We start from the raw sequence: 24,643 nt of genomic DNA on the forward strand, positions 1-24,643 counted from the left end.
CTCTTTTATATAGACCTTAGTGGTCCCCTAATACTGTATCTGAAGTCTCTTTTATATAGACCTTATTGGTCCCCTAATACTGTATCTGAAGTCTCTTTTATATAGACCTTATTGGTCCCCTAATACTGTATCTGAAGTCTCTTTATATATGAACCTTAGTGGTCCCCTAATACTGTATCTGAAGTCTCTTTTATATAGACCTTAGTGGTCCCCTAATACTGTATCTGAAGTCTCTTTTATATAGACCTTATTGGTCCCCTAATACTGTATCTGAAGTCTCTTTATATAGACCTTAGTGGTCCCCTAATACTGTATCTGAAGTCTCTTTTATATAGACCTTAGTGGTCCCCTAATACTGTATCTGTAGTCTCTTTCCTGAAATTCAGCCTTGGTGCAGAATTACAGCCACTAGAGCCAGTCCCACATTGAGCTTTCCTTAGGATTTGCCATTTCTGTGTCTGTAGCTATTGAGGAGGAGAGAGAGGAGGGGTGGGGGGGGGGGCAAGTTGGAGTTTTTCAGTTCCAACCTGTGGAAAAACTCATCGGTAAGCAACAGGTAGATCAGTACCAACTATACCGGACCAGATTGGCACAGAAGGCATGGATACAACCCATCCACCTTCAGTGAAGTTCAAGCCGCTCCCTTCTGGTCGTAGATATAGATATCCTATAACGTCAGAACCAACCGAGCAAAATACTCATTCATTCCCATGGCAATAACCCAATTAAATAAGATGTGGGGAGGAGTATGACTGGAGGAGGAATATATGTGAAGTACTGTGCAGTAGATTCATTTATTTATTTATGACATTAGGCGTTTTAGGGAAGTGCAACATACTCCTTTTTATTGTATTCTATTTACTTATGTGTGTATGTTATGTGTTAGATAACTAGTGCTGGACGTTAGATGTCCGGTTCAATGTTTGTGTCGTGGATTATGTGTCAATATGCCTGTACTGTACAACAAATTGCCTCTCGGGGACACTAAAGTTTATCACAAACATTCAACATCAACACATTTGGAGATCTGGTTTTCACAGGACAGGAAGGGGGTGAAAAATTGTCATCTTAAAAGTAACGTAAAGCTGTCAGACAAAAGTAGTGGAGTAAAAAGTACAATATCTACCTTTGAGATGTAGCCGAGTAGCTGCTTATTACATTGCACCGCTGCAGATTTGAGCATTAAGGCTTGCGATGTGAATGTATCCTAAGATTTATGCTTTATGCTTTCCTTATAACAGTAAAAAAAATCCCAGTTATGGCAGCAAACTAAAGTGAGAACTTCAGAAAAACAAGGGAAAACTAAAAAGGAGTTTTGGTGCAGACTTGGATATCCTATTGAAGCACAAACGCACTTTACACAAGATGACTCAGCGGGAAAGTGACGACATGTTCCAACATTATAACGGAGGGTTTATTACAAAGACATTTACATTTGAGCTGGGTTTCCCCCCCCCACATCTGAAGTTCTAAAACTCAAACTGAAATATCTCTGCACGCTGACGCTTTAACCTTCAACTATTGACAAATCCTGTTATAAAGAGGCTTAAGAAAGATGATATCATCATTGTATTTATGGCCGTCAAACAATAAAACCGACCTTTGTTTCAGTATTTGAGACACACAATGTGTGTGTGTGTGTGTGTGTGTGTGTGAGCGTGTGTGCGTCTGAAGGTGTGACAGATGTTGGGTGAACATACAGATGCTTGTTTTTATGTTTGTGTGTTTTCAATGTTACCTGTTGACTGTTGGCGCAACAGACAGTAAACTTTTATCTTATCTTAAAGTGATACTCCACCGTCTGTTGAAATAGTTCTTATCACAGTCTACCCTGGCTGTAGATAGGTGGGCCAACGCTTTTTTTTGTCTCAGTGTAAGTAATTAGGTTGTTTTTTTTTGTCTTTTGTTGGCTCACTTTTACTCACAACATGCTAACCGGCAACATAGGATTCCATTCACTACGCTAAGCTAACTAGCGGCGGCGCTGCGTTGGCCCACCTATCTACAGCCAGGGGAGACCCTGATAAGCCCTATTTCAACAAACGGTGGCGTATCCCTTTAACTATCTGACAGCTTTATTTACTAGTTACTTTAGTTACTAGTTACTTTACACATTCAGATTCCTGCACACAGAACACATGCAGTTCATAAAATCTGATGTTTTAATATAAAGTAAACTAGCCGACAATATAATGGCTACAAGTCCAGCTGACATGATTAGACAAAAGAAAACTCAAGGATTTTGCTAAAAACACAACACAACAACTTTTGAACCTAATTGGCACAAATCTGTTTGTAAGAACATTTTATGTTCGGGATAAATGTCCAAACGTAAATCTTGCGTTGAGTTGTGTGATCCCGTAGCTCCGAATCCCAACTGTGACCTGAACCTCTCCTGAGGGTTTCATGGTTGAAACTTTACTGATTTAAGAGTTCATTTATCAAGCAGATATCGATTTTATTGCATGCTACGATATAGATATCTGATCGGTGTATTCCAGCCTCGTCCCTGAACACACCCACAGGAAAACAAGAGACAAAAAAATACAACAATGAAACGAGGGCATGAATTATTAATTTGAAAGGAAGTAATGCATCCCACTGGAGAGTCTACTAACTGCGTTTAGATTCAAACTCTATAACTGAACTTTATTTTGGTAACACTTTACTTGAAGGTATCTACATAAGTCAGTCCCTCCAGAAAAACGCGATTATGCCATCGCATAATTCAACGCATAATCAGCCAAAGTCCGCATATTGATGCTGGGGGAGGAGGCCGCATTTTTTCAAATACGCCCCACTTTCGCTGCATAAATTGCCGATTTCCACGCTAAATATGCGGCGCTTGCATGATTTCATAACCCCACATTTTCGTTGCAAAAAAGTCCCGTAATATATCTTAGCAGAAAGTTGAAAAATGTTTACTTCACACAAGAGCAGCCATTTTCCCCTGTTGTCATGGGAACGTTATGAAGTGACGTAATTGACATCATCGAAAAGCAGGGTGTTGGGGGGGAAATCACTTTTTTTTTTTCTCTCTTTTTCATCAAACACCAGTTTTTTGCAAGTTCCCGCAATTTCATCGCATAAAATTGCATAAATATCCCGCATATTCCATCGCATTTTTTAAGAAAACGTGCCGCATAATCAAGGATTTTTGCCCCGCAACAATCACAAAAAAACTCCGCGTTTTTCTGGAAGGAGTGGATAAGAGTGACATGACACGGTCATGTGTTCATGACACGGTCATGAACACATGAACTCTAACCCTAACTTGTCATGACAAAACCCGAATGACCCTTACTGACAGAAGCTTAATGTCATAAGCATTTATGACTTGTTCATGATGTTCATGACACGTTCATGACCGTGTCATGTCACTCTTACATAGAGACCTTCGAGTGAAGTGTAACCCTTTATTTTACAACGGTTCCTTAAAGCTGGGGGTGTCAAACTGTGGTAGTCATCGTGCAGGCTTTTGTTCCTCTGAAGAATGAATGGGCCCCGTGTGACCCGTAGCTGTATCTACCTGACACCAGGATCGGATGACCACGCCACCGTTTAAAGGAACAGGACGGCTCGGAACTGACTTCAGCTGCCGGACACGGTTAGAGGCAACAACAGGCCAACCTTCATCAGTCTAAGCTTTTGACGTTTAAAGCAGGGGTGTCAAACTCAACCTCAGTATGGGCCACGCTGGAAAAAAAATAATTTTAGTTTATTGACATGCTTTTATTTAAGAGAAAAGTCAAATATCTTTGACTGTATTATTGCACGTCTCAAATAGTCTTCTCACTTACAGCGACAGTCGACATTAAGCCCTAAAAAAGTCAGCAAAAAAAGTTCCTTAGCAGGCGCCCAGATAGCTCAGTTGGTAGAGGGGGCGCCCACATATAGAGGTTTACCCTTCGACTCCGACCTGCGGCCTTTTGCTGCATGTCATTCCCCCCTCTCTCTCCCCTTTCACGTCTTCAGCTTTCTTGTCAAAATAAAGGCCGAAAATGCCCCCAAAAACAAATCCTTAGCCTTCATAGAAAAAATGAAAAAACGCCAAAAAAAGGTCACAAAAGCATCGGAAAAAATAAAATAAAAACGTCGAAAGAGGAACCCCTAAAAAGTTGTAAAAAGCACCAAAAAACTTTGAAATAACCGCTGGAAAAAAAAGTCAGAAAAAGTCACAAAAACTTCAGAAAAAGGCGACAAAACTTTGAAAAAGTGACGAAATCTAGGCGGGCCAAAATGTATTGGGAACCTAAAGTGACACGCGTGGTTTAAAGGAACAGGACAGCTCTGAAGTGTCTTCAACAGGCCAGGCTTTATCAGTCCAACCTTTGACCAAGACTTTGTCAGCTGAGCTTTGAATGCTTAACTTGCATGAGTTGTGCAAAGTATTAAAGGGTAATTTCCTTTTTTTATCTCCAACTTTGACCCTATTTTCCCATGCACTGATGCCTAAGTAGTCTATATATCGATGAGGATTTATTTTAGGGAATTGCTCCGGTGCTGCCGGAAGATCGGCCCGATGTGCTGCATTTAGTTTTTTGCCGCTATGGTCAGAGAGGAACCTAAAACAGTCCAGCCCTTTGAGTTAATGGGAGGTTAAAAAGAAATAAACAGAACTTTTGGTCCATGAACAAGTGAGGCCCTTCAAAATCACATGTGAATCATGTGTGTGATGATCATATATATCTTACAGTTTGTCCGTTCTGACTCTGTATGCATGTGCCGAAGCCACGATGGAGCCACTCTGGCAAACACGGGTCTGCCACGAGAAAACAGCTGGAGTCGGTCAGACCTCGTCTCTCTCGGTGTCAGAATCACACCGCGCTGCTTCGCTGTCTGAGAGAAAAACTCTCACTCACACACACACACACACACACACACACACACACACACACACACACACACACACACACACACACACACACACACACACACACACACACACACACACACACACACACACACACACAGGGTCTCTATGTGCGGTGAACGATTCTGTCAATGCTCTCCTGGATATCAGCCATCTTCTTCAGCACCTGGTTCACTTTGGTTTCATCGAACTCCAGACACACAAACTCAGAGTCCTGAAAGAGAGAGAGAGAGAGAGAGAGAGAGAGAGAGAGAGAGAGAGAGAAAAAAAAAGAGAGAGAGAGAGGAAAGAAGGAAGACGTTACTGCAAGTAGCAGAGACACAGGGTGGATGCCCAAGTCTTCTCAAAAAATCTTGAGAAAAATCGTATTTTGGACTTAACGCGACTATTTTAAATAAGGGGCGGCCTGTAGCTCACCCAGTAAGAGCCTGCGCCCCATTTAGGCTGAGTCCTTTGCAGCGGCGCGGGTTAGAATCCGACCTGCGGACCTTTTCTGCGTGTCTTCCCCTCTCTTTCACTCCACCCTTTCCAGTCTATCCACTGTCACTATCAAATAAAAGGAAAAAGCGCCCCCCTCCAAAAAAAAATCTTTAAATGTTTGTTTCTTTAGTCACTATTCCCAATGTTTTTGTCGCTTTTTTCTCCACGTTTTCTTGTCACCTTTTCCACATTTGGTCACTTTTTCACACGTTTTCTTGTCACTTTGTACCATGTTTTTTTGTCACTTTTTCCCCATGTTTTTTGTCACTTTTTTCCCATGTTTTTTTGTCACTTTTTCCCATGTTTTTTGTCACTTTTTTCCCATGTTTTTTGTCACTTTTTCCCATGTTTTTTTGTCACTTTTTTCCCACGTTTTGTCACTTTTTTCCCATGTTTTTTGTCACTTTTTTCCCATGTTTTTTGTCACTTTTTTCCCACGTTTTGTCACTTTTTTCCCATGTTTTTTGTCACTTTTTTCCCATGTTTTTTGTCACTTTTTTCCCATGTTTTTTTGTCACTTTTTTCCATGTTTTTGTGTCACTTTTTCCGATGTTTTTGTTGATTATTTTCTGCGCTTTTTTAAAATGTTTTTTCTTCTTCTTTTCAACGTTCTTTTTCATTTTCTTTCCCAAATGCTATAAAATTGAATAACACACCCAAATTCAATGACAGTAGTGAACGGATCATTTATTTAACTTGTGAAGAGCGTCGTATATGGGACCATCCTCGTTATTTATTTTGACAATTTGGTTGAAAGAATAGGATATAGAAACCTTTTGAAAATGGGTCAAATGGACCCAAACACAACAGAAAGGCTAAAGTCGTGAATCGTATCGGATCACGAGTGGACTTACATCCTTATTAATCAACTAATAATTTCAACAGAACATAGAATTAATTCAGAGGTGAATGGAAACATGTTGGCCTAGATTCCAGTCTGAAGTCTCCTCCACACTGATGGAGGTCCAGCTCCCCCGGGATCTGCAGAGTTTCAGGACACCCTGATGTTTGATGTTACATCCTCCATCGACTTCTGCAGCCTCCAGGCGTCTGTCGGCTATTATTAGACTTTGAATTGAACGGGCCGATAATAGAGCGCGTGTGTCCTACGGTACTGCAGCGTGTTGTATGCTGCTCCAGTCTGTTGACCTGATTTCTCGGAGCCGGGGGACCTGCAGATTGGGTCAGATTCGTAGCGAACAGGCACAAGACCGACTCCTGAAACATAAACGGTGTCATCATCACGGAGCATGTCGACTCCGCTCGAGGATAGCGCCTTAACTTACAGAATGAAAAGTCCTTAACCCTTGTGTTGTCCTTTTGGGTCAAAAGTTTTTTTTGTCACTTTTTTACCATGTTTTTTGTCACTTTTTTTGTGACTTGTTTGTCACTTTTTTTTCCAAGTTTTAGGTCATTTTTTTGTCACTCAGAACAGGCCCTTCTAGTATTTTTAACTGTAATCAAACTAAAAAGGGCGTAGCGGAACGGCTCAGCATGGCTGGGCTTGTTTGTGGTTAGCAAGTTTTTTCACTTTGTTTTCCACTCTGCCCGCTCCTTTTTAGATTAGATTTAACTTGATGGTCATTGTGCAGAGTACAAGTACAAGGACAACAAAATGCAGTTTGCGTCCAACCAGAAGTGCAAAAAAAGCAGAAAAGTGCAAAAAAAGCAGAAAAGTGCAATGCGATATGCAAAGTACAGACAGGCTGTGCATAGACAGGACAAGAAATCTAGTGCAGTGTAGACAGTAGTGTACAGTTGGTTTACAGAAGGTGGATTAGAGTAATATAAATTAAATATAAATATGTGCAGTCACCTAGTTTTCAACATGTCACTTCAAAATGACTTTCACAGGTAAGTGACACACACTCAAACTAATTTCCCACCGGAATCAATTTTGTTTTGAAGTGCAGGTCACCATATTAAAAGTGCCTCGGCACTATTCTCCTCTGGGAGGGTCTCTCTGAAACAGTTTTCAGCCCAGGACCCAGATAAGGTGAATTTAGCCTTCTCACGGGCCCGGGGCTTATTAAAACAGACCAATTATCCGGCCACATCCAGAGCCAGGCCTCTAGCCCCAGAACCAACTCACGCCTGTGCTGTCGGCAGTGTTTACCGGTATTTAAACAGCATTAAGATACACGTTTAGGCTTTAAACTTAGGCTACGTTCACACCGTAAGTCTTAATGCTTAATTCGGATTTTTTTTTGCTCAGATCTGATTTTTTTTGTTTTGGCTGTTCACATGACCTTTTAAAATGTGGCCTATATCAGATTTCGAACTGACCCGCATGCACAAAAGACCAATAACGATGACATCAGACGCAGCACGCTGTTGCACTAAAGTCAGGGAGGTTATGGAGGAAGTCAGCATTTTCTGCTTTTATTTCAAAATGTTTGTGTAATGGCAGCTGTAACATTAATGAGCATACACTAACTAGGTCTAACACCTCCCTCTGCCTCCACTGACTTGCTCCATCACTGTTCTCCATGTTGTAGCCTAGTCCAGTTTTTAATGTTACTGTCTGTGTCTCGGGCTAACTCCCACCGGAGCAGAATTGTGACAAATGTCGGTGCAGACTGACGTAAAAGTCGCATCAAATCCGCCTCGGTTGTTCACCTGGGTCTGATTCAGGACCACATATGGAAGTGGTCTAAATCTGATTTGAAAAACACTACTTCTGAAGAAGTCTGACCTGATTTGGCCCACTTTTGCCTGCAGTCTGAACGTAGCCTAAATGAACATGCGAGGAAACGCTGGCCATCAGTCTCACCTGTCCGGCTCTGCCCAGCTCCAGCTCCATCAGGGCCACGGGGCCGCTGTGGGCTGCGTCCCCCCGGCTGGCCGCGGTCTGGAGGTCCACCCTCCAGGAGAGGCCCCTGAGGCCGGGCTCCCAGCGGCTCTGAGCCAGCAAGCTCTCCCTCACTCGGACTCGCTGGCTCTTCCAGAAGCGAGAGAGGGCGGCGGCCTGCTCGGCGGTCACCCCGCCGCTGCCCTGCCTCTTGGTCTGCGCTGTGAGGAAGGCCTCCAGCTGGGCGGGGTCCATGTCTGCTGTGGCGATGGACTGAGAGACGGAGGGAAACGAAGGATGAGGAGGATCAGCTAAGCTGGAATTCTGAAGTTCTACCGTCATACCACCAACAATAAGAAACCACTCTGTGTGCATTATAACTGGATAATAATAACATTTTGTGTGGCAATATTGTATCGATGCACAGACGCCAAGTATTGATCTATTATTATATATGTGTTGGTGCTCTGCAGTGTCCTGCTGCGTCCTGCTGAACCCTACAGCTTCCTGCGACGTCCATCCATGCTCTGCTGTGCCGCGCTACATCCTGTAACGCCCTGCAGCGCCCTGATATGACATGAACTACTACGACTACCAATATGAAGTCACTGATCCATTATCTTTAACGTGACTATTATCGCCACTGTTCATCGCACCCCCAACCGGCCCCGTCAGACACCGCCTACCAAGAGCCTGGGTCTGTCCCAGGTTTTTCCCTAAAAGGGAGTTTTTCCTCGCCACTGTCGCACTGTTTGCTCTTGAGGGAATTACTGTAATTGTTGGGGCTTTGTAAATTATAGAGTGTGGTCTAGACCTACTCTATCTGTAAAGTGTCTCGAGATAACTCTTGTTATGATTTGATACTATAAATAAAATTGAATTGGTCAGTTTGTCAATCCCATTTTGCAGCAATAAACTTGAAGTGAGATGAACAAACGTCATTTGGGGACATCATTTGAAATTGGGGAAAAATCTGAAGTTGGAAAAAAAGGTAATAAATATTGCAATATGTTTAAAAATCGCAATAATATCGTATCGTGACGGGCCTTCAAATTCAAGGCCCGGGGGGGGGCCAAATCCAGCCCCTTGCAAATTTTGATCCGGCCCGCATTTCAATTTAGGTTCACAGCTAATTTTCCCCCAACTAGTTGTAAAAAAAAAAAAAGGAAACTGTTTTTCATACTGTAATTATGCGACATTTGACAGATTTGCCGACTTTGAGACTCAGAATTCCCCCAGAAGCAGAGAGGTTTTTTAATATTCAGGCTGGGAAACAGGTTGTTGTGAGTAATTGACTTTTCTTTGTTAAATAAAAGGATGTCAATAAACTCAACATGTCTGCTCCTTATTGTGATCGTCATCGACAGTGTGGCCCTTTAGTGAAATTGATTTCGACAGCCCTGCTCTAAGCGAACAGAGTTTGAGAACATATTGTGCGTGAGCGATGTGCCGAATGTCAGGCTTCATCCTGGGAAGGTACTTCCGCTGATCCTGACTGGAACTGTTTACCCATTTTCTCCATCTGCTTTTGCTGTTTGTGTTATTAATTGCTGTGACAATATTTTCAAGTCAGATCTCTCTAATCTAAATGGCACTTTCACTTGGTTAAATAAAAAGAAAAGACAACCCTGTAGTTGACTGTAGTACTGGTCCCAGTGCACCTGCAATGTGAGCTGCGTAGCTGTGTAAACAGTGATAAGAGGTATGGGTTATTATCACGGTTGTAACAGTGTAACAGAGCGAGATAGTCTTGCTCTCCTAGGTCTTAATTGGTGGAACCTTGAGTAGCTGTATTTGTATTAGATTATGAGTACTTTTGTTGGTTTCTGGTGGGTTTTCCTAGTTGTGTGTCACACGATGGATGTCATACTCTTGCTGCAGAACACATCTGCCTACAGGTACAAATGAAGGAACCTGAAAGTGGGCTGGGGGGAAAAAAAATAAAAAAAAATTAAATAAATTAGATAAAAGTTTTACCAGTCACAATTTACATTACATCATAATGTAGCACTGCTAGCTGTCTCTGCAATATGAGCCATCACTGGACAATATTCTGCACTATGCATATTAATCACTCTTTGCTACCTCCAACTGTGCAATATGTCCTATCTATTCATCTGTATATCTGTGTTTATAGAAGGGTGTTTATTGTGTAAATAGGTTTGTTTTATTACTATTATTACTAATTCTATTTTTTCTATTTCTTATACTTTCTGTATATTTGTTCCTCTTATATCTACTTAATGTCTATTTGTGTTATTCTGATGTGTGGACATTTTTTCTTTTGAGCTGCTGTAGCGCAGGAATTTCCATATTCACTGATATTTGCCTTATAACCTTTACACTTTTAAAACGCTCAACACATAAAGGCACATTTCATCCTTCAGTTTATTTACTTAAAGTACTTAGAGTAAAAGTATTGATTGAGCAATACAATGTTACCTGTCAGTGTTTCTCCTTCTTCTATCGGATGTTTCTGGATTAATATTCCTGCTGCATTAATGTGTGTGTTGCATTTTCCTGCTGTAGATGTTTAAGGTTGTGCTCATTTTAACTCCTTATATATACTGTTGGGTAGTTTAATCTACAGCAATGCATCATGGTCTATAACAGTGTTTCTCAAATGGGGGTACGTGTCCCCCTAGGGGTTCTCTGGAGGACTGCAGGGGGTACGCAACATTTTTTGCTAAATGTTTTTGTCGCTGTTTTAGAAGTTTGTCCCCTTTTTTTGAAGGTTTTGTCGTTTGTTTTGACCTGTTCTTGCTCACTTCTTCTTCTTTCTTCATTAATTTTTCTACGGTCTTTTTTTCTTGAAAGTTTGTCTCTTTTTTCAAAGTTTTTTTTTCTGCTTTTTTCAAAGTTTTTGTCACTTTTTTCGAAGTTTGTCGCTTATTTGAAATTGTTGTCACTTGTGTCGCCCTAGTGTTGCCTTCCTTCTTTCTACTGGTTTATTTTTCTAAGTTTTTATGACTATTTTCGACCTATTCTTGCCTTACTTCCTTCTTTCTACCGTCTTTTTCCAAAATTTTGTCTCCTTTTCTCATCATCATTTAAATGTCTTCTAGGTCCAAGGCTGTTGTTTAGTAAATTCTTCCTCTTTATATAGACTGTTTTTTTCTACCAAAATAATGAAGCGCTGGTTAGGGGGTACACAGCTTAAAAACACTGTTCAAAAGGGGCAACATTAGTGAAAAAAGTTTGAGAATCACTCGTTCTATAAGATCAACATGTTTGTAGCGTCGCTGTCCTGTGAGAACCACGCATCTCTAAAAGGTTTTCATGGTGTCAGAAAAACCGCCCTGTTTTCAGCTTTATGACCGAGAGGCTTTTTAAAGACTTTATGTAGTTTAAAGTGGAGGAGAATTTTCCCAACACATAAAGGAAGACTTCATCTTTCAGTTCATCACAAACATTCAACATCAACACATCTGGAGATACAGGGTTTTCACTGGACACGAAGGGGAACTAAAGCTGTCAGACAAAAGTAGTGGAGTAAAAAGTACAACGTTTACCTCTGAGATGCAGTAAAGTAGAAGTACAGAGCAGCATAAAACGGAAATTCTCAAGTCAAGTAACCTACAGTTACATGATATTGTACATAAGTAGGTTACAGTAACGCTAATTGAGTAAATATACATAGTTACAATCAGTGGTGTAGTGTAATGTACTGTAGTGGGTATACTGTACTGTATATGTATGGGCCTATGCTGTATATATGGGCCAGAATGGGCCTTTTTTTTGGGGGGGGGGGGCATATCATAGTGGGGGGGTCTGGGTGTCCTCCCATCAGGGAAGTTTTGAGCATCAATGACTTCATTTTCTGTATTCTGATACACTTTTATGCACCAATTTGCGGTGGAAATCCCTTTATTTAGCCTATGTGAAGAAAAAAAACAGATGACAATTCAAAATATATGAAAATTACAATGCAAAGTATGTTGTTGCGTGTCACTGGGCATTTGTTTGTGTGTAAGGGTGTGTGTTTGTGTTTGTATGTGTATGTACGTGCATACACACACACACACACACACACACACACACACTCACACCATGACCCCCCCCAACAGTAATAATGGTAGTATTTTATTTACAGTGAGTATGGCAAACGAGAAGGAAGCGAGAGGAGAGGAGAGAGGGAGAAGGAAAGAGAGAGGAAGTGAGAGGAGAAGGAAGGATGAGAGAGGAGACAAGCAGAGGAGACAGGAAGTGAGAGAACAGGTGAGGAGAAAGGAATGCAGAGGAAATGAGAGGAGACAGAACGAGAGAAAAGAGAGGAGGAGCAAGGACCAGAGAGGAAAGGATACAAAGATAAAACAGGGAGGGAAAGGAAGGCCAAACAACTACAATCTGTGGAAAGAGGAGAGGATGAAGGGTGCCTTAGATGAATACAGGGAGGGAGTGAAGAAAGGAATTACAGTGAGTGTGCACTTCTTATCACGAGCATGGGGTGTGCCGCGATCCACACTGCAAAGACGCATCAGCGGAAAGGTGACTGGCAGTGAACATGTGTCAGGGCGGAAGCCCTACCTTCCAGAGGAGGCGGAAAGGGAGCTTGCTGCCACCCTCAAGACATTGGCGCAGAGGGGGTTTCCCTTCACAAAGCGTGATGTCCAGCAAGTGGCCTTTGATTTTGCAGCCAACAACGACATATCTGGTTTCTCCCCGACAGCAGGAAGGGCCGGATATTACTGGTTTCAGAACTTTCTAAAGCGAAACCCAGAGCTTGGGATCGCCAAGCCAGAGGTCCTGTCTGCAGCACGGGCTGCTGGACTTAACAAAGAGGTGGTTAGCCAGTGGTTTAACCAGTATGAGAACCTTTTGGTCGAGCTGGGTATTGAGGGCACACCGTCACATATATGGAACTGTGACGAGTCTGGGCTTCAGGACCAGTTCAGTTTGACAAAGGTTGTTGGACAGGTTGGCCAGCCATGTGTGGAGGTGTGTTCCGGAGAGAAGGGGAGACAACAACTTGTCTGGCGGCGTTCAATGCAGAAGGTACATACAGTCGAACAATAATTATTTTTAAGGGGAAGCGTGTTCGTTCTGAGTGGCTACAGGGATGCCCGGAGAACACCAGCGTAAGGTGTTCAGACAATGGCTGGATTACCTCTGACCTCTTTCTGGAATGGGGTCAAATGTTCATTCAGTCCCTCCCCAGGGATGACCCCAGGCCCCATCTTCTCCTCCCGCCGGCCACAGTAGCCACGTCTATAATCTGGAATTTATTAAGCTACTGAAAAGCAAGAATGTGCACATCATGTGCTACCCTCCCCCACACAACCCATCGCTGCAACCGGGCGGACAAGGCCCTCTTCAAGAGTCTAAAGCACCACTGGGACCAGGAAGGGAGGAAGTGGACAAGGATGATGGCTGGGCAGAAGCTGTCAAGGATGGAGTTCTTTGCGGTGTTCAGCAGGGCTTGGGCAAAGGCTGCCACTATTGAAAAATGCCCAGGCAGGGTTCCGGGGGACAGGGATGTTCCCTCTCAATAAAGATATTCTCCCTGAGACTACTTTTGCCCCCAGCAAGACCACCGAAAGAATGCTACCATCCACTCTACCATCCCCGCCCACAAGGCTGCAGTCTCTCCCACCCCCGCCCACTAGACCATGGTCGCCCCTGCTGACCTTGACCCACTCTGCCCGCCAGCCATCAGCCCTGCTCTCTGGACCTCAGCCCTCCCACCCGCCAGCCAGACGTCAGTCGCTTGCCGATCCGCCAGCCAGACCTCAGTCCTCTGCTTCCCTGACACCCCTGCTACCTCGGGAACCACTGCACTTTTTCCCAGAAGATGAGGTGGTGCTTGAAGAGGTTGTGTTGGAGGATGTACCGGAAGAAGATAATGACCTCTTCAATCAGTTCACACCACAGGAAGAAACCCACTCCCAGGATGAGGGACCTTCAACCTCCACAGTAAGTGATATTTTATACTACTTTTCAAACTTAGGCTACATGACATGTTACACATGCATGCTCATAAACATGCGGCATCACATTCATGCACCACGCGCACCACACACATACATACACACAATTTAGTCCCTAATCATATAAAATGTACACCAAATAATTATTCTATTTCTTGCAATAATATAGGCTCTTTTGGTTATTTTCTTTCTGTTCAGTCTGTGAGATCGGTCACATTCAATGACTTGATCTCAATGCCGCAAAGGGAGAGGGCCATCAGAAAGAGAGTGAAGCCACCATCGTATAACCTAACAAGTGAGCAACACATTGAATATATTCAAACAAAAAAATCATCCAGCAAGCATCCAGCCAAGCAAGCCAGCTGGTACCCGGGCAGCAAGCAACCGAAAGGGAAAAAAAAGCAGGGCAAGAGAAGCAAATCACCTTGCAAAGTCTGCAACACCCACTATGGTGACCCAAATGACCCTAAGGCTACTGAGGAATGGTTAAAATGTGTTCCATGTTCTGCCTGGTTTCATGAGAGCTGTGGTGAAGACAATGGTATCTGTGCTGACGATGGTTTCATTTGCAAAGACTGTGTTTGAAAAGTTTTCACACAAACATATCAGTTAATAATTTGGAATGTGAATTTTTGTATTTTTGTGAATGCACATTTTGTTCTAAATGTGTTGTTCACACACACACACACACACACACACACACACACACACACACACACACACACACACACACACACACACACACACACACACACACACACACCACTGACAGTTCACTGATCTATGCTGTTCCAAAATGGATTTTTTTAATTGCACATTTGAATATGTGGGTTTGCACCCAAAATGTTTTTTGAATGGCACATATGAATTTTTGTTTAATGCAGTTTAAATGTTATGTGGCTGTATAAGCAACTGTGTTTTAAAATTAAAATTGATGATAAATGACTATTTCCCTTTGGAGTTTGACTGGCCCATTTTACCTGAAGCTGTGGCCCATTTTACCTGAAACTGCTCATGCAACAAATGTTGGCAGAGCTGATGTTTCAAGAACTGTAGGGCCTAAATAATTATATTTTATTACATAATTTCAACACAAAATTATCAAAAACAGTCATTATTAATCATAAAAACACATGGAAAAGGCATATATGGTATTGTATTATTGTCCCAAACGATTTACCAAAAAGTGGCCCAATTTAGCTGATGTCACCCTATATACTGCGTAGACCTGCGTATCACGTAGACTACACCGCTGGTCACTGATGCCAGTTATAACAAGACACTTTGGCGACAGTTTTCTGCAAAATACCTAAACTGCATAAGTAAATATATGACAAATTATGAGTTAAATCATCATTGTTACATTGTGGCTAATATCTCTGCTGTGTTACTTCCAGGATGACGGTGTTTTATTACCTTTAGGAGGCCTTTCATTTTCTCATGCAGGGCCTTGAACTGCTCCTGCGACAGCTCGGGGTATAACTCACTGTTCAGCAGCTCCTCCGTGATTTCGCTGTTGTTATAATACACTTGCTGAGCTATTCCGCTTAACAGTCCGCTCAAAGACTTAGTTGCTTCCACGTCCGCCATGTTTTCGTGTCAATGTATGGTCACGTGAAGCGGATGGATCACATGACGCGAACGTCCTCGCACGGCATTGTGGGAGTTGTAGTTCCACAGTGCGAGGAACGTTTGTTCATTTATTTTTTCATGTTTTTTTCTGTCCACTAAAATTGCTCTATTATCACCGAAGATGAGTTATTAGTTTTAGTTTATACCTGGTTTTAATAAGGCAAGGCTGTTTTAGTATTAATTAATTATTATAACAAGACATATTCATATATATTCAATACTGATAACTTTACCAAAGAGGTTGTTATAACCTCTTAGACTTTACTTTATCTATTACTTTTTAACGCAATCAGCAATTTTATTTAATAACTTAATTATTGGTTTTGTATTGCAATATCTGTCTTCACTAAAGTCTAAATCGAAGCCAAACATTGAAAAAAAAGCGTAATTTGACAGTGCTTCCTTCTGTTTTTTAAGACATTTTCCGATTTAATTAGCTTTTTTTTTAACCAGATGGAATTTTCTTTTCCTTTTTTACAGGTTTTCCTAAATTTTCACTAAGCATGTCATTGCCAATGTAAATTAAATTTGTATAGCACCTTTCATTACATGTAAGCCCAACATGTTTTACATTTAAATGTATAGGATGTATAGCCTGTGCACTCGCAATAACTCTGGATTTCCAGGGTATAGGATGTATTTACATCCAGGTTAATTTATTTATATCCTACCACATTGCAAAGTGTCTTTATGAATGTATTGTAATGTAATGTATACTGTATTAATCCCACAAGGGGAAATTACAATGTTTTCACTCTGTTGTTATTACACACATTACATACAGGCCTGATTACACACACACACGCTCAGTACCTATACATGGTACTAATGGAGAGATGTCAGAGTGAGGGCGCTGCCCATGGAAAGGTGCCCCCAAGCAGTTGGGGGTTCGGTGCCTTGCTCAAGAGCACATTGAGCCCAGGAGGTGAACTGGCATTAGTGGGCTCATCTCATATTTAAATGTAGATTTTTTATATCTAAAAATACAAAACGAGCAAGAAGAAGGTGGTTACTGTACACTTTTGGCTGCCATCTTTGTTCGCAACACGGCTTTGGCGTGGAGCTAGATGAAGAACGGGCTGAGACGGTTAAAAGAGTCTCCTTCGGCTAGTTTTATTTCCAGGTGGTTGGTGGTGGTTACAGGGAGAAGTAACCCACGCGTAGCGGCACACACCCTGAAGGAGGCTGTCTGCCACTACGCGTGGGTTGCTTCTCCCTATGTCTTTTACATTTTCTACTATGAAATAGCCAGTAAAATAAAGGCTTTTCAATTTTGAAGAAGAGTGCCTTGGATTTTCATTAAATTACGTAACTTTAATTTGTATCCACTCTCTTTGTATGTTCTGTTGACATTTACTGTCAGTCCAAAACACCGATACCCCTCTCATACATTCTCATTAACCTAAAGATGCACGTCTAGAAGGCACATTTGGACCCCAGTCATATGAGACTGCAGTTACAGGCCAATCACTTGTCAAAAGTCTTGAATTCAAAACAAGCAACATCAGATCATTACTCAGTATATTAAATGTGTCAGAAAGTCAGTTAGTTGTGTGTCGGCTCTACACTAACATTTATTTTTGAAGGCGCTGCATGGTAGTGTAATGCAGGACGTCCCAAATGATTGACACACAGACAGACCAGAATAGATGCTGAGCGAAGCTTTAATCAGAAAGAACAGAACATAAGAGAATGCCCTTTTACAGAAGTACAGAGTACAATCACTAAAGGTTAGTTTTATTCACATTAACCCTTGTGTGGTGTTCAGGTCTGTGGGACCCATTTTCAATGTTTGCTAAAAGAAACATTATGCTATTTATTAATTATTCTAACTCAAACTCATTGGCTTTGGCTCATTTTCTGTGAAGAACATAAAAAATAACTTATTTTCAATGCACATGGTACACCCCACCCCACCCACACACATAACTATTACATATGAGGTGTTCGGATCTACTGGACCAGAGTGTATTTAAATGAAGGTGCTATGAAACTATGTTGTTACAGTATATCTGACTGCTTGAATTTGTTGATGAAAACCATGTGCAGTAATATATAATATTGATAGGTGATGCATCGTGATATCAAATTGAATCACTGACAGGATAATCGTAATCAAATCGTGAGACCAGCGAAGAGTCACAGCCCTAGTATTAACACATTTCAGAAGGAAGTCATTAAAGGTGTCAAAGCCCTAGTATTAACACATTTCAGAAGGAAGTCATTAAAGGTGTCAAAGCCCTAGTATTAACACATTTCAGAAGGAAGTCATTAAAGGAGTCACAGCCCTAGTGTTAACACATTTCAGAAGGAAGTCATTAAAAGTGCACTATGAGTTCCTACATGGTTTCAGCGTGATTTCATTTTGGTCTCCAATCGTAGGCATCTCTCCTTGATCCGCTAGCTGCCTGCCCCCTTGAACACACCGTGAAAAAGCCCGGTCTCGATAGACAACACAGGGGTCGTAAACGTCAAACAAACGCTAGGGGCACAGGATGTGCACCAAAATACAACAAACCACTCCAGCCAATCACCGAAAAGATGGTTGGGGGAGGGGGTGGAGGTTAATGACAGTGAGTCAGTTAGCCATGACAGTTACGGAAACATGGGGGGAGGAGCGAGTTTGCTCTGTTTAGTTTTGAATTTACTTGGAACGTCAACAGAAGTGACCATGCAGGAACTCACAGTGCACCTTTAAATATAGAGGAAGTAAAAGAAACAAGCACATTTTTAGTAAGCATAAGGCACTTTTTTTTTCTCAGTGACCTTCATTGGGTTGCTGCTCAGATTCTCAGGTCCTTATGAAGTTATTTTAGCTGTATCATTGCCGACAATCAGCCCCAGGGCAACAAGTCCCAATACCTGTTTCTCTTACTCGTCGCTCTCGGTATTTCCTTCTGCGCTACGTTTGCCTCGTCTTTTACCCTTACCCCATTTTCTGCCGCCTCTCTTACGCTTACCCTTGCCACCTTTTCTACGTTTGCCACCTCTCTTACGCTTACCCTTGCCCCCTTTTCTACGTTTGCCGCATCCCTTACGCTTACCCTTGCCACCTTTTCTACATTTGCGACCTCCCTTACGCTTACCCTTGCCACCTTTTCCACCTTTGCCTATGGTCATTTCTGTGCCTATGGCTTCACCCATTTCTTCGCCTGTGTCTGTGCCCGTTGACTGGACTGCACCCTCTTCCCCGCCTAGTCCCTGCCCCTGGGACACTTGACCCTCTGGGTCATCCTTAGAGACTTGCTGGAGAGCATTTGGGTCTTGGTCCTGTGGGATGGTGTCACGGAGGTCAAGGCTGCCAAAGGAAAACACTTAATGAGTATCACGGTTTCAAGTTTATTGTCATATGCGCAACAATTACAAAGAAGCATCCGTTAGCATGAACATCTTAGATCTCAGGCTCCCTCCCAAGAACAAATAATCAAATTAAAGCTTCAAAGATGAATGGATTACTTCAATTCAATTCAATTTTATTTATAGTATCGAATCATAACAAGAGTTATCTCAAGACACTTTACAGATAGAGTAGGTCTAGACCACACTCTATAGTTTACAAAGACCCAACAATTAAATTAATCATTTGATAATTGACTATCGGTTTGAGCCTCTTAAAAAAATATGACACACAGCACACATACAGAATATACAAGAAATAATACAAACAGGATAGAATACAAGAATTAAGGTAATTAAAATACAAACAAAAGAATGTACAAACGTATATACAAGTGGCGAATAAAAATGTGCAACCTACCGGTACTTAATTAGTATTCATAAAGTAAAATTCTCTGATTCCAGCTTGTTAAATGTGAATATTGTTCTAGTTTCTTCTCTCCTCTGTGACAGTTAACTGAATTTCTTTGAGTTGTGGACAAAAACAAGGAGACATTTAATTTGAGGACGTCATCTTGGGCGTTTTTTGGGAAACACTAAACCACATTTTTCACCATTTTCTGGCATTTTAGAGACCAAACAACTAATTCATCATTCAGAAAATAATCTACAGATTAACTGACAATTTAAATAGTTGTTAGTTGCAGCTCAAAATCAAATAAATAATAATTAAATATCCATAAAAGAAAATCATGCATGGGGAATCAAGTAATTTAACCAATTAATAACCAATTCAGCTGGTCGAGTCTCCAGAGGCTGGTGTCAGAACGTAAGAGAAATCTGATATATTATCTTCCGAAGCACAAATAAGCACACCCACTCCTCGGATTATGACTGAATGCAAAGCCTGTCTGTTTCTGTGTCCGTAAAATCTGTCGATAATGGCGCTTAAGGGGAAAAGCAGCGGTTGGGAAATATGAATGAGCTGCGCAATCTGCACACTGTTATTGGCCGGGGGTTACACACCCACGTGGGGCCCAAATGCTCTTTGACCCCGCCCAGAAACGTCCGGCACACAGCTAAATTAAAAGAAAAGAAAAGAGAGAATCCGGGCAGATACAGACACCACCACATACTTCTGGTGGGTCATAAATGAGTATTGAGCTGATTACTGTTACTGTTTTTTTGAGTAAACACTGCATATTATACCCAAAGAGTCACAGATAGCTAGGGCTGCAACTAACGACTGTTTTCAAGGGCGGGCTAGACAATCACAATGGCGGGAAATTCACACGAAAGGGAGGAAGTCAGGGTCTGAAACAAATAAAACAGGAATTGCACAACAAGTCTAGACACGAGTGACTTAACTTTACATACTTAACGAGACATAACGGAGGGACTGGACGACAAACCAGTCAGACGTCAGAGGACAATGAACTGTAAATATGCTAAAGAGGACAAATAATGAAATAAGAGGCTAATAAAATGAATTTGTTTTTGCCTTAAACAGTGTGGTGTGGTCAGTGTTTTAGGCTAGGCTACAAGCTTTCAAATGTTCCATCACTTTTTAACATCCTGGCTGTAGATAAAGCAGGCCATTTCATTTAGTGCATTACATTTTCGTATGCCTAGCAATACTTTTCTATGGCTTAATAACGATTGAAATTCCACTGAAATCACGTTGATCCTTAGTTCAGTTGAAATTTCAACATTGTATCAATATTCCTGATAACTGAAATACCATTGAAATTCATAGTCGATTAATCTGTAGATTATTTTCTGGATGAATGGATTAGTTGTTTGGTTTATAAATTGTCAGAAAATGGTAAAAACAATTTGGATCAGTGCTTTCCAAAAAGCCCCAAGACAACGTCCACAAATGTCTTGTTTTGTCCACAACTCAAAGATATTCAGTTTACTGTCCCAGAGGAGAGAAGACACTAGAACAATATTCACATTTAACAAAGTGGAACCAGAGAAGTTTTACCTAGGTAAAGAGCAACAGGTTTTGTGGACTTACTTAATCTGTTCCCTAGCAGCCACACTGTCATACAGGAAGAAGGCCAGGACCAGAACCATCCAGCACAGGCGAGCCATCTGCACACAGATCAGGTTAAATAACAGAGGGCATTTAACACACAGAATTCTCACAAAAACACATATTAAACAATATGAAGAGCTAAACCGACAAACTTAAAATGTAGATTCTAAAGAAATAGCTTTACTCTGGCACGTGAGTCGGCTGCAGCTGTCGACCGTGTGTAGCCTATTTAACGCAATGTTGGATAACATTTCATAATTCAAATACCTTTTCACAAGGCAGAGTCTCCTGAGATGATCATTAAATAACTCACCTTTGCGTCTGTTGCCAGCAGGATCTTCTCGTCTCCTACAGAAAGGGACACAAATATGCATTAATATTATTAATAATGAATATATTTATATATATTTGCATTTCAGGAAATGTTTGCAAATCCGTTAACAGGCTTTTTAGAAATCCTGCTTAATAACTAACAAACAGAAGCTCTCGACAGTAGTTAGACAAAAGAAAATGACATGTACTCATGTCCATTTTAGAGTAACTTTAGGTGTTTGACTGTCAGCTTAACAAATAATTTAAAGATGTAACCTTTGCTTTAGGAAAATGGTGATTTTTCATTATTTTCTGACTGTTTACAGACTAAATTATTAATCATGAAAATGATCAGCACATTAATCATTAATAAACTAATAAGTTGCAGTTAATCTTGCCCTGAGGAGGGAAAATGTACACCTACTTATTTCATGTACCTACTTTGGTTGAGAAAGATGTCTGACAGATGCTCTGAAGACGGTTTTCTTCTCAGTGTTTGAAGGGAAGGTGCTGCTACAGTGATCGGTCAGAGGAAAGGCGCATTTTCTTTATAGGGGAAATAGCCAAACCCCTTAGCCTTCTTCATACCCATATTTGAACTTGTCTTTGAAAAGGTAGATAGAGGAAGAATAAAAAAGTGCAAAGGCGTTGTCTCAGCATGATTTGACAAATTATAAAGACGATGAAGCAATGCATCGTCCCCTAAATGAGAACCAGAGTGACTAGAGTGAGTAGAGCTTCAAATTTAAAGTTAGATAAGTAGAATGCATGGGAAAAAAGTACTTTATGAATCCCTCATTGGGGAAGTTTAATGTTACACTATGTTGTTATTATTCAATCATTACACACACATTGACCTGAAATACGCACACAAAAACAACATGGAGGAAGTAACACCCTTCTAGTACAGTTTCTCCGCAGCGCTGGGGAGGTAGGTCTGCCAATGCGAGACAAAGGGTCTTTTTACAGTCGCTGCAGCCGACCTGTCGCCAATGTGACGCCAAAATGATGTAGATCTCGCTGGCGCGCCAGGATTTTAAGTACGCGACCAGAGTTCGAGGGAAACGTGATGCCAGGACTCTCAGACTGACTGCAAGTCTGTCTTGTAAACTTACTGGGTTAAAATGAGTTCTTTTATGGTGAATGAAAGGCTTGATCCGACCAATTAGGTCATCGAATCAAATCTAAACATTGACGTCAATGCTGCTGCCAGTTCGCAAAATTACGAATCCCACTATGGCCACGCCAAGACCCGCCCTACGAAGCAGCTCAATTGGTTGCGGTTAGGCATTTCACCTCGAGTGGTTAAGGTTAGGATAGCCGATTGGTCAGGGGATAGGACCTGAACAAATGGGGTTACATTACCTTGCGTTCTCATGGACACCTGGCCAATAAATGCTATTGAAGGGCGGGTCTTGGCGTGGCCATAGTGGGATTTGTAATATCGCTACCAGTTCTGACATCGTTAACCTTTTTCTTCTTCTTCTAGTCCATAGAAATAGCAAAGTCAGTAGCTCATTAGCACCACTTATGTTCAGGAGAAGACTGCAACTAGTTTCGCGACCACCACGCCCAAGTATTAATAGTTACAGTGCTCCCATGACGTCACACTGGCGCGAGACAGGTCGGCTGCGGCGAGTATACCGCACGTTTAACACCCAGGTATCTGTAGTCCTCAACCATTTACACATCCTTAACCAAAATACACAGGGGCTGCGGAGCTGTTGCCCTCCTCCTAAAGTCAATCACCCTCTCTCTGGTCTTATCCACATTCAGCAGCAGGTGATTCTTAAAAAGCCCACCCCACAAAAGTTGTCCACCAGCGCTCTGTACTCCCCGTCCCGTCCATCCAGGGGCGTAGCACAAGACCCTGGGCCCTATGCATAGGCAGTCCTGATGGGCCCCCATGTTCCTCAACACCCCCCCCACCCAAAAAAAAAAAAAAATAATATTCGGCCTTTTTTCCCATTAATTTTTAGCCTTTTCTTTTTTTTTTTTTTATTTTTAGTAGATGTTTATGCTTAAAGTAGCCTGATAACACACATTTGGTTTGCTTTAATTTTGATATTTGCTCACCTCTCAAATCCAAAGAGGAGGATGAGGGGTCTGTTGCTACTCCACTCCCTGGTGGGACAGTTTCTGAAACTGAGGGCCATGTGTTTCACAATGTTTCTACTAAATCTGACGTAACTATAATGTTGACATGATATGTATCTACCGATGAGCTACCAAGCTACCTATGACACTGATTAACCTATTATTGCTAATTATAGACATTATAGCCTATTCATTTAAAATTAAACATGTTTTAAATTAGGCTATTACAATGGTGTGTTGTATGCAAACAGCATTGTTAGTGAATTTTATTTATTTAGCCTTTACCTCAGATTACATGTATAACCAAATTATCATTTTAAAGTGTATGTTCTGCTCTTTATATGGGTTGTCTCAGTCCGTTTTTAGCACTAACGGTCACGGAGATATTCAAGCAGTTTAGCACCATGGATTTTGTTTTTTAGTTTGTTCTCACCTCTCTTTGAAAAAAGTCAGTTACCAATTGTTTCCCCTCATTTTGTTATCTCTCCTTCTCCTGTCTTTCCTTTCTTTTTTGGTAACCTGATTTGACTTTCTTTGAGAAAGACATTTCTACAGCAGAAGTTTGTGCTCCACCAGATGCTCAACTGAACTAACATAAACAAAATGCGTGCAGATGGACTAAACCATTTGACGCATTAGCAAGGGGTGGGTGAGACCTTAGATAGTCTTTTTTGTATACAAAATGTAGTCAGTCAATCAACCAAGTTATTCAGCCAATACACTAACTTTTATTTAAATTTTAAATTTAAATAAGAAATGAAAATATCCAGGTAAAATAAAATATATTCCAGACTTTTCAAGGGCCCTCTCTCCCCTTGGGCCCTGGTAATCAGTATTGGTTTTACCCCCAGTCCGACGCCCCTGCGTCCATCACCTATACACCCAGCAACTGCAGAGTCATCAGAAAACTTCTGATATTCGGATCCAGCGATTTTTTATACATTACCAGTTAACTAACTACACGGCTCTACGCTTACTTTTATTTTTAAGGGCGCTGCATAGTAATGTAATGCAGTACGTCCCAAATGATTGACACACAGACAGACCAGAATAGATGCTGAGCAATGCTTTAATCAGAAAGAACCGAACATTATAAAATGCAGTTTTACAGATTCACAGAGTATAATTACTAAAGGTTAGGTTAATTCACATTA

General features: G+C 41.4%; 3 protein-coding genes across 5 annotated transcripts; 1 reads left to right on the plus strand and 2 right to left on the minus strand.

Moving 5' to 3' along the window:
- Positions 1 to 4,142: 4,142 nt before the first annotated feature.
- commd1 (copper metabolism (Murr1) domain containing 1) lies at positions 4,143 to 15,679 on the minus strand. Its single transcript, XM_039810387.1, has 3 exons — positions 15,488 to 15,679; positions 8,127 to 8,417; positions 4,143 to 5,087 (listed from the first exon to the last, which is right to left on the minus strand). The coding sequence occupies exons 1-3, from the start codon at positions 15,659 to 15,661 to the stop codon at positions 4,980 to 4,982; spliced, it is 573 nt and encodes a 190-aa protein (XP_039666321.1). The 5' UTR covers positions 15,662 to 15,679; the 3' UTR covers positions 4,143 to 4,979.
- On the plus strand, positions 13,600 to 15,122 carry LOC120565053. The gene is made up of 2 exons (XM_039810376.1): positions 13,600 to 14,057; positions 14,270 to 15,122. Exons 1-2 carry the CDS (start codon positions 13,620 to 13,622, stop codon positions 14,654 to 14,656), a joined length of 825 nt encoding a protein of 274 aa, XP_039666310.1. The 5' UTR covers positions 13,600 to 13,619; the 3' UTR covers positions 14,657 to 15,122.
- Positions 15,680 to 17,348: 1,669 nt separating the features above from the next.
- LOC120565981 (protein nemuri-like) lies at positions 17,349 to 21,942 on the minus strand. Of its 3 annotated transcripts, none has more exons than XM_039812192.1 (4): positions 21,834 to 21,942; positions 21,394 to 21,428; positions 21,060 to 21,136; positions 17,349 to 19,001 (listed from the first exon to the last, which is right to left on the minus strand). In XM_039812192.1, the coding sequence occupies exons 3-4, from the start codon at positions 21,134 to 21,136 to the stop codon at positions 18,575 to 18,577; spliced, it is 504 nt and encodes a 167-aa protein (XP_039668126.1). In that variant the 5' UTR covers positions 21,394 to 21,428; positions 21,834 to 21,942; the 3' UTR covers positions 17,349 to 18,574. The 3 variants fall into 3 exon arrangements, with proteins under 3 accessions (XP_039668126.1, XP_039668209.1, XP_039668290.1); XM_039812275.1 differs by having other exon boundaries at positions 21,830 to 21,900; XM_039812356.1 differs by having other exon boundaries at positions 21,817 to 21,894.
- Between the last annotated feature and the right edge of the window lie 2,701 nt (positions 21,943 to 24,643).

Source organism: Perca fluviatilis, chromosome 1 (assembly GCF_010015445.1).
Source record: "Perca fluviatilis chromosome 1, GENO_Pfluv_1.0, whole genome shotgun sequence".
NCBI classification, from domain to species: domain Eukaryota; kingdom Metazoa; phylum Chordata; class Actinopteri; order Perciformes; family Percidae; genus Perca; species Perca fluviatilis.

Coding starts and splice junctions, on each gene's coding strand:
- LOC120565053 (XM_039810376.1), top strand. CDS start 13,620: ATGTTCCCTCTCAATAAAGATATTCTCCCTGAGACTACTTTTGCCCCC. Junction 14,058..14,269: donor AGGGACCTTCAACCTCCACA/GTAAGTGATATT, acceptor CTTTCTGTTCAG/TCTGTGAGATCGGTCACATT.
- commd1 (XM_039810387.1), bottom strand. CDS start 15,661: ATGGCGGACGTGGAAGCAACTAAGTCTTTGAGCGGACTGTTAAGCGGA. Junction 8,418..15,487: donor AAATGAAAGGCCTCCTAAAG/GTAATAAAACAC, acceptor TCCGTCTCTCAG/TCCATCGCCACAGCAGACAT. Junction 5,088..8,126: donor AGCTGGGCAGAGCCGGACAG/GTGAGACTGATG, acceptor TCTCTCTTTCAG/GACTCTGAGTTTGTGTGTCT.
- LOC120565981 (XM_039812192.1), bottom strand. CDS start 21,136: ATGGCTCGCCTGTGCTGGATGGTTCTGGTCCTGGCCTTCTTCCTGTAT. Junction 19,002..21,059: donor GCTGCTAGGGAACAGATTAA/GTAAGTCCACAA, acceptor TTCCTTTGGCAG/CCTTGACCTCCGTGACACCA.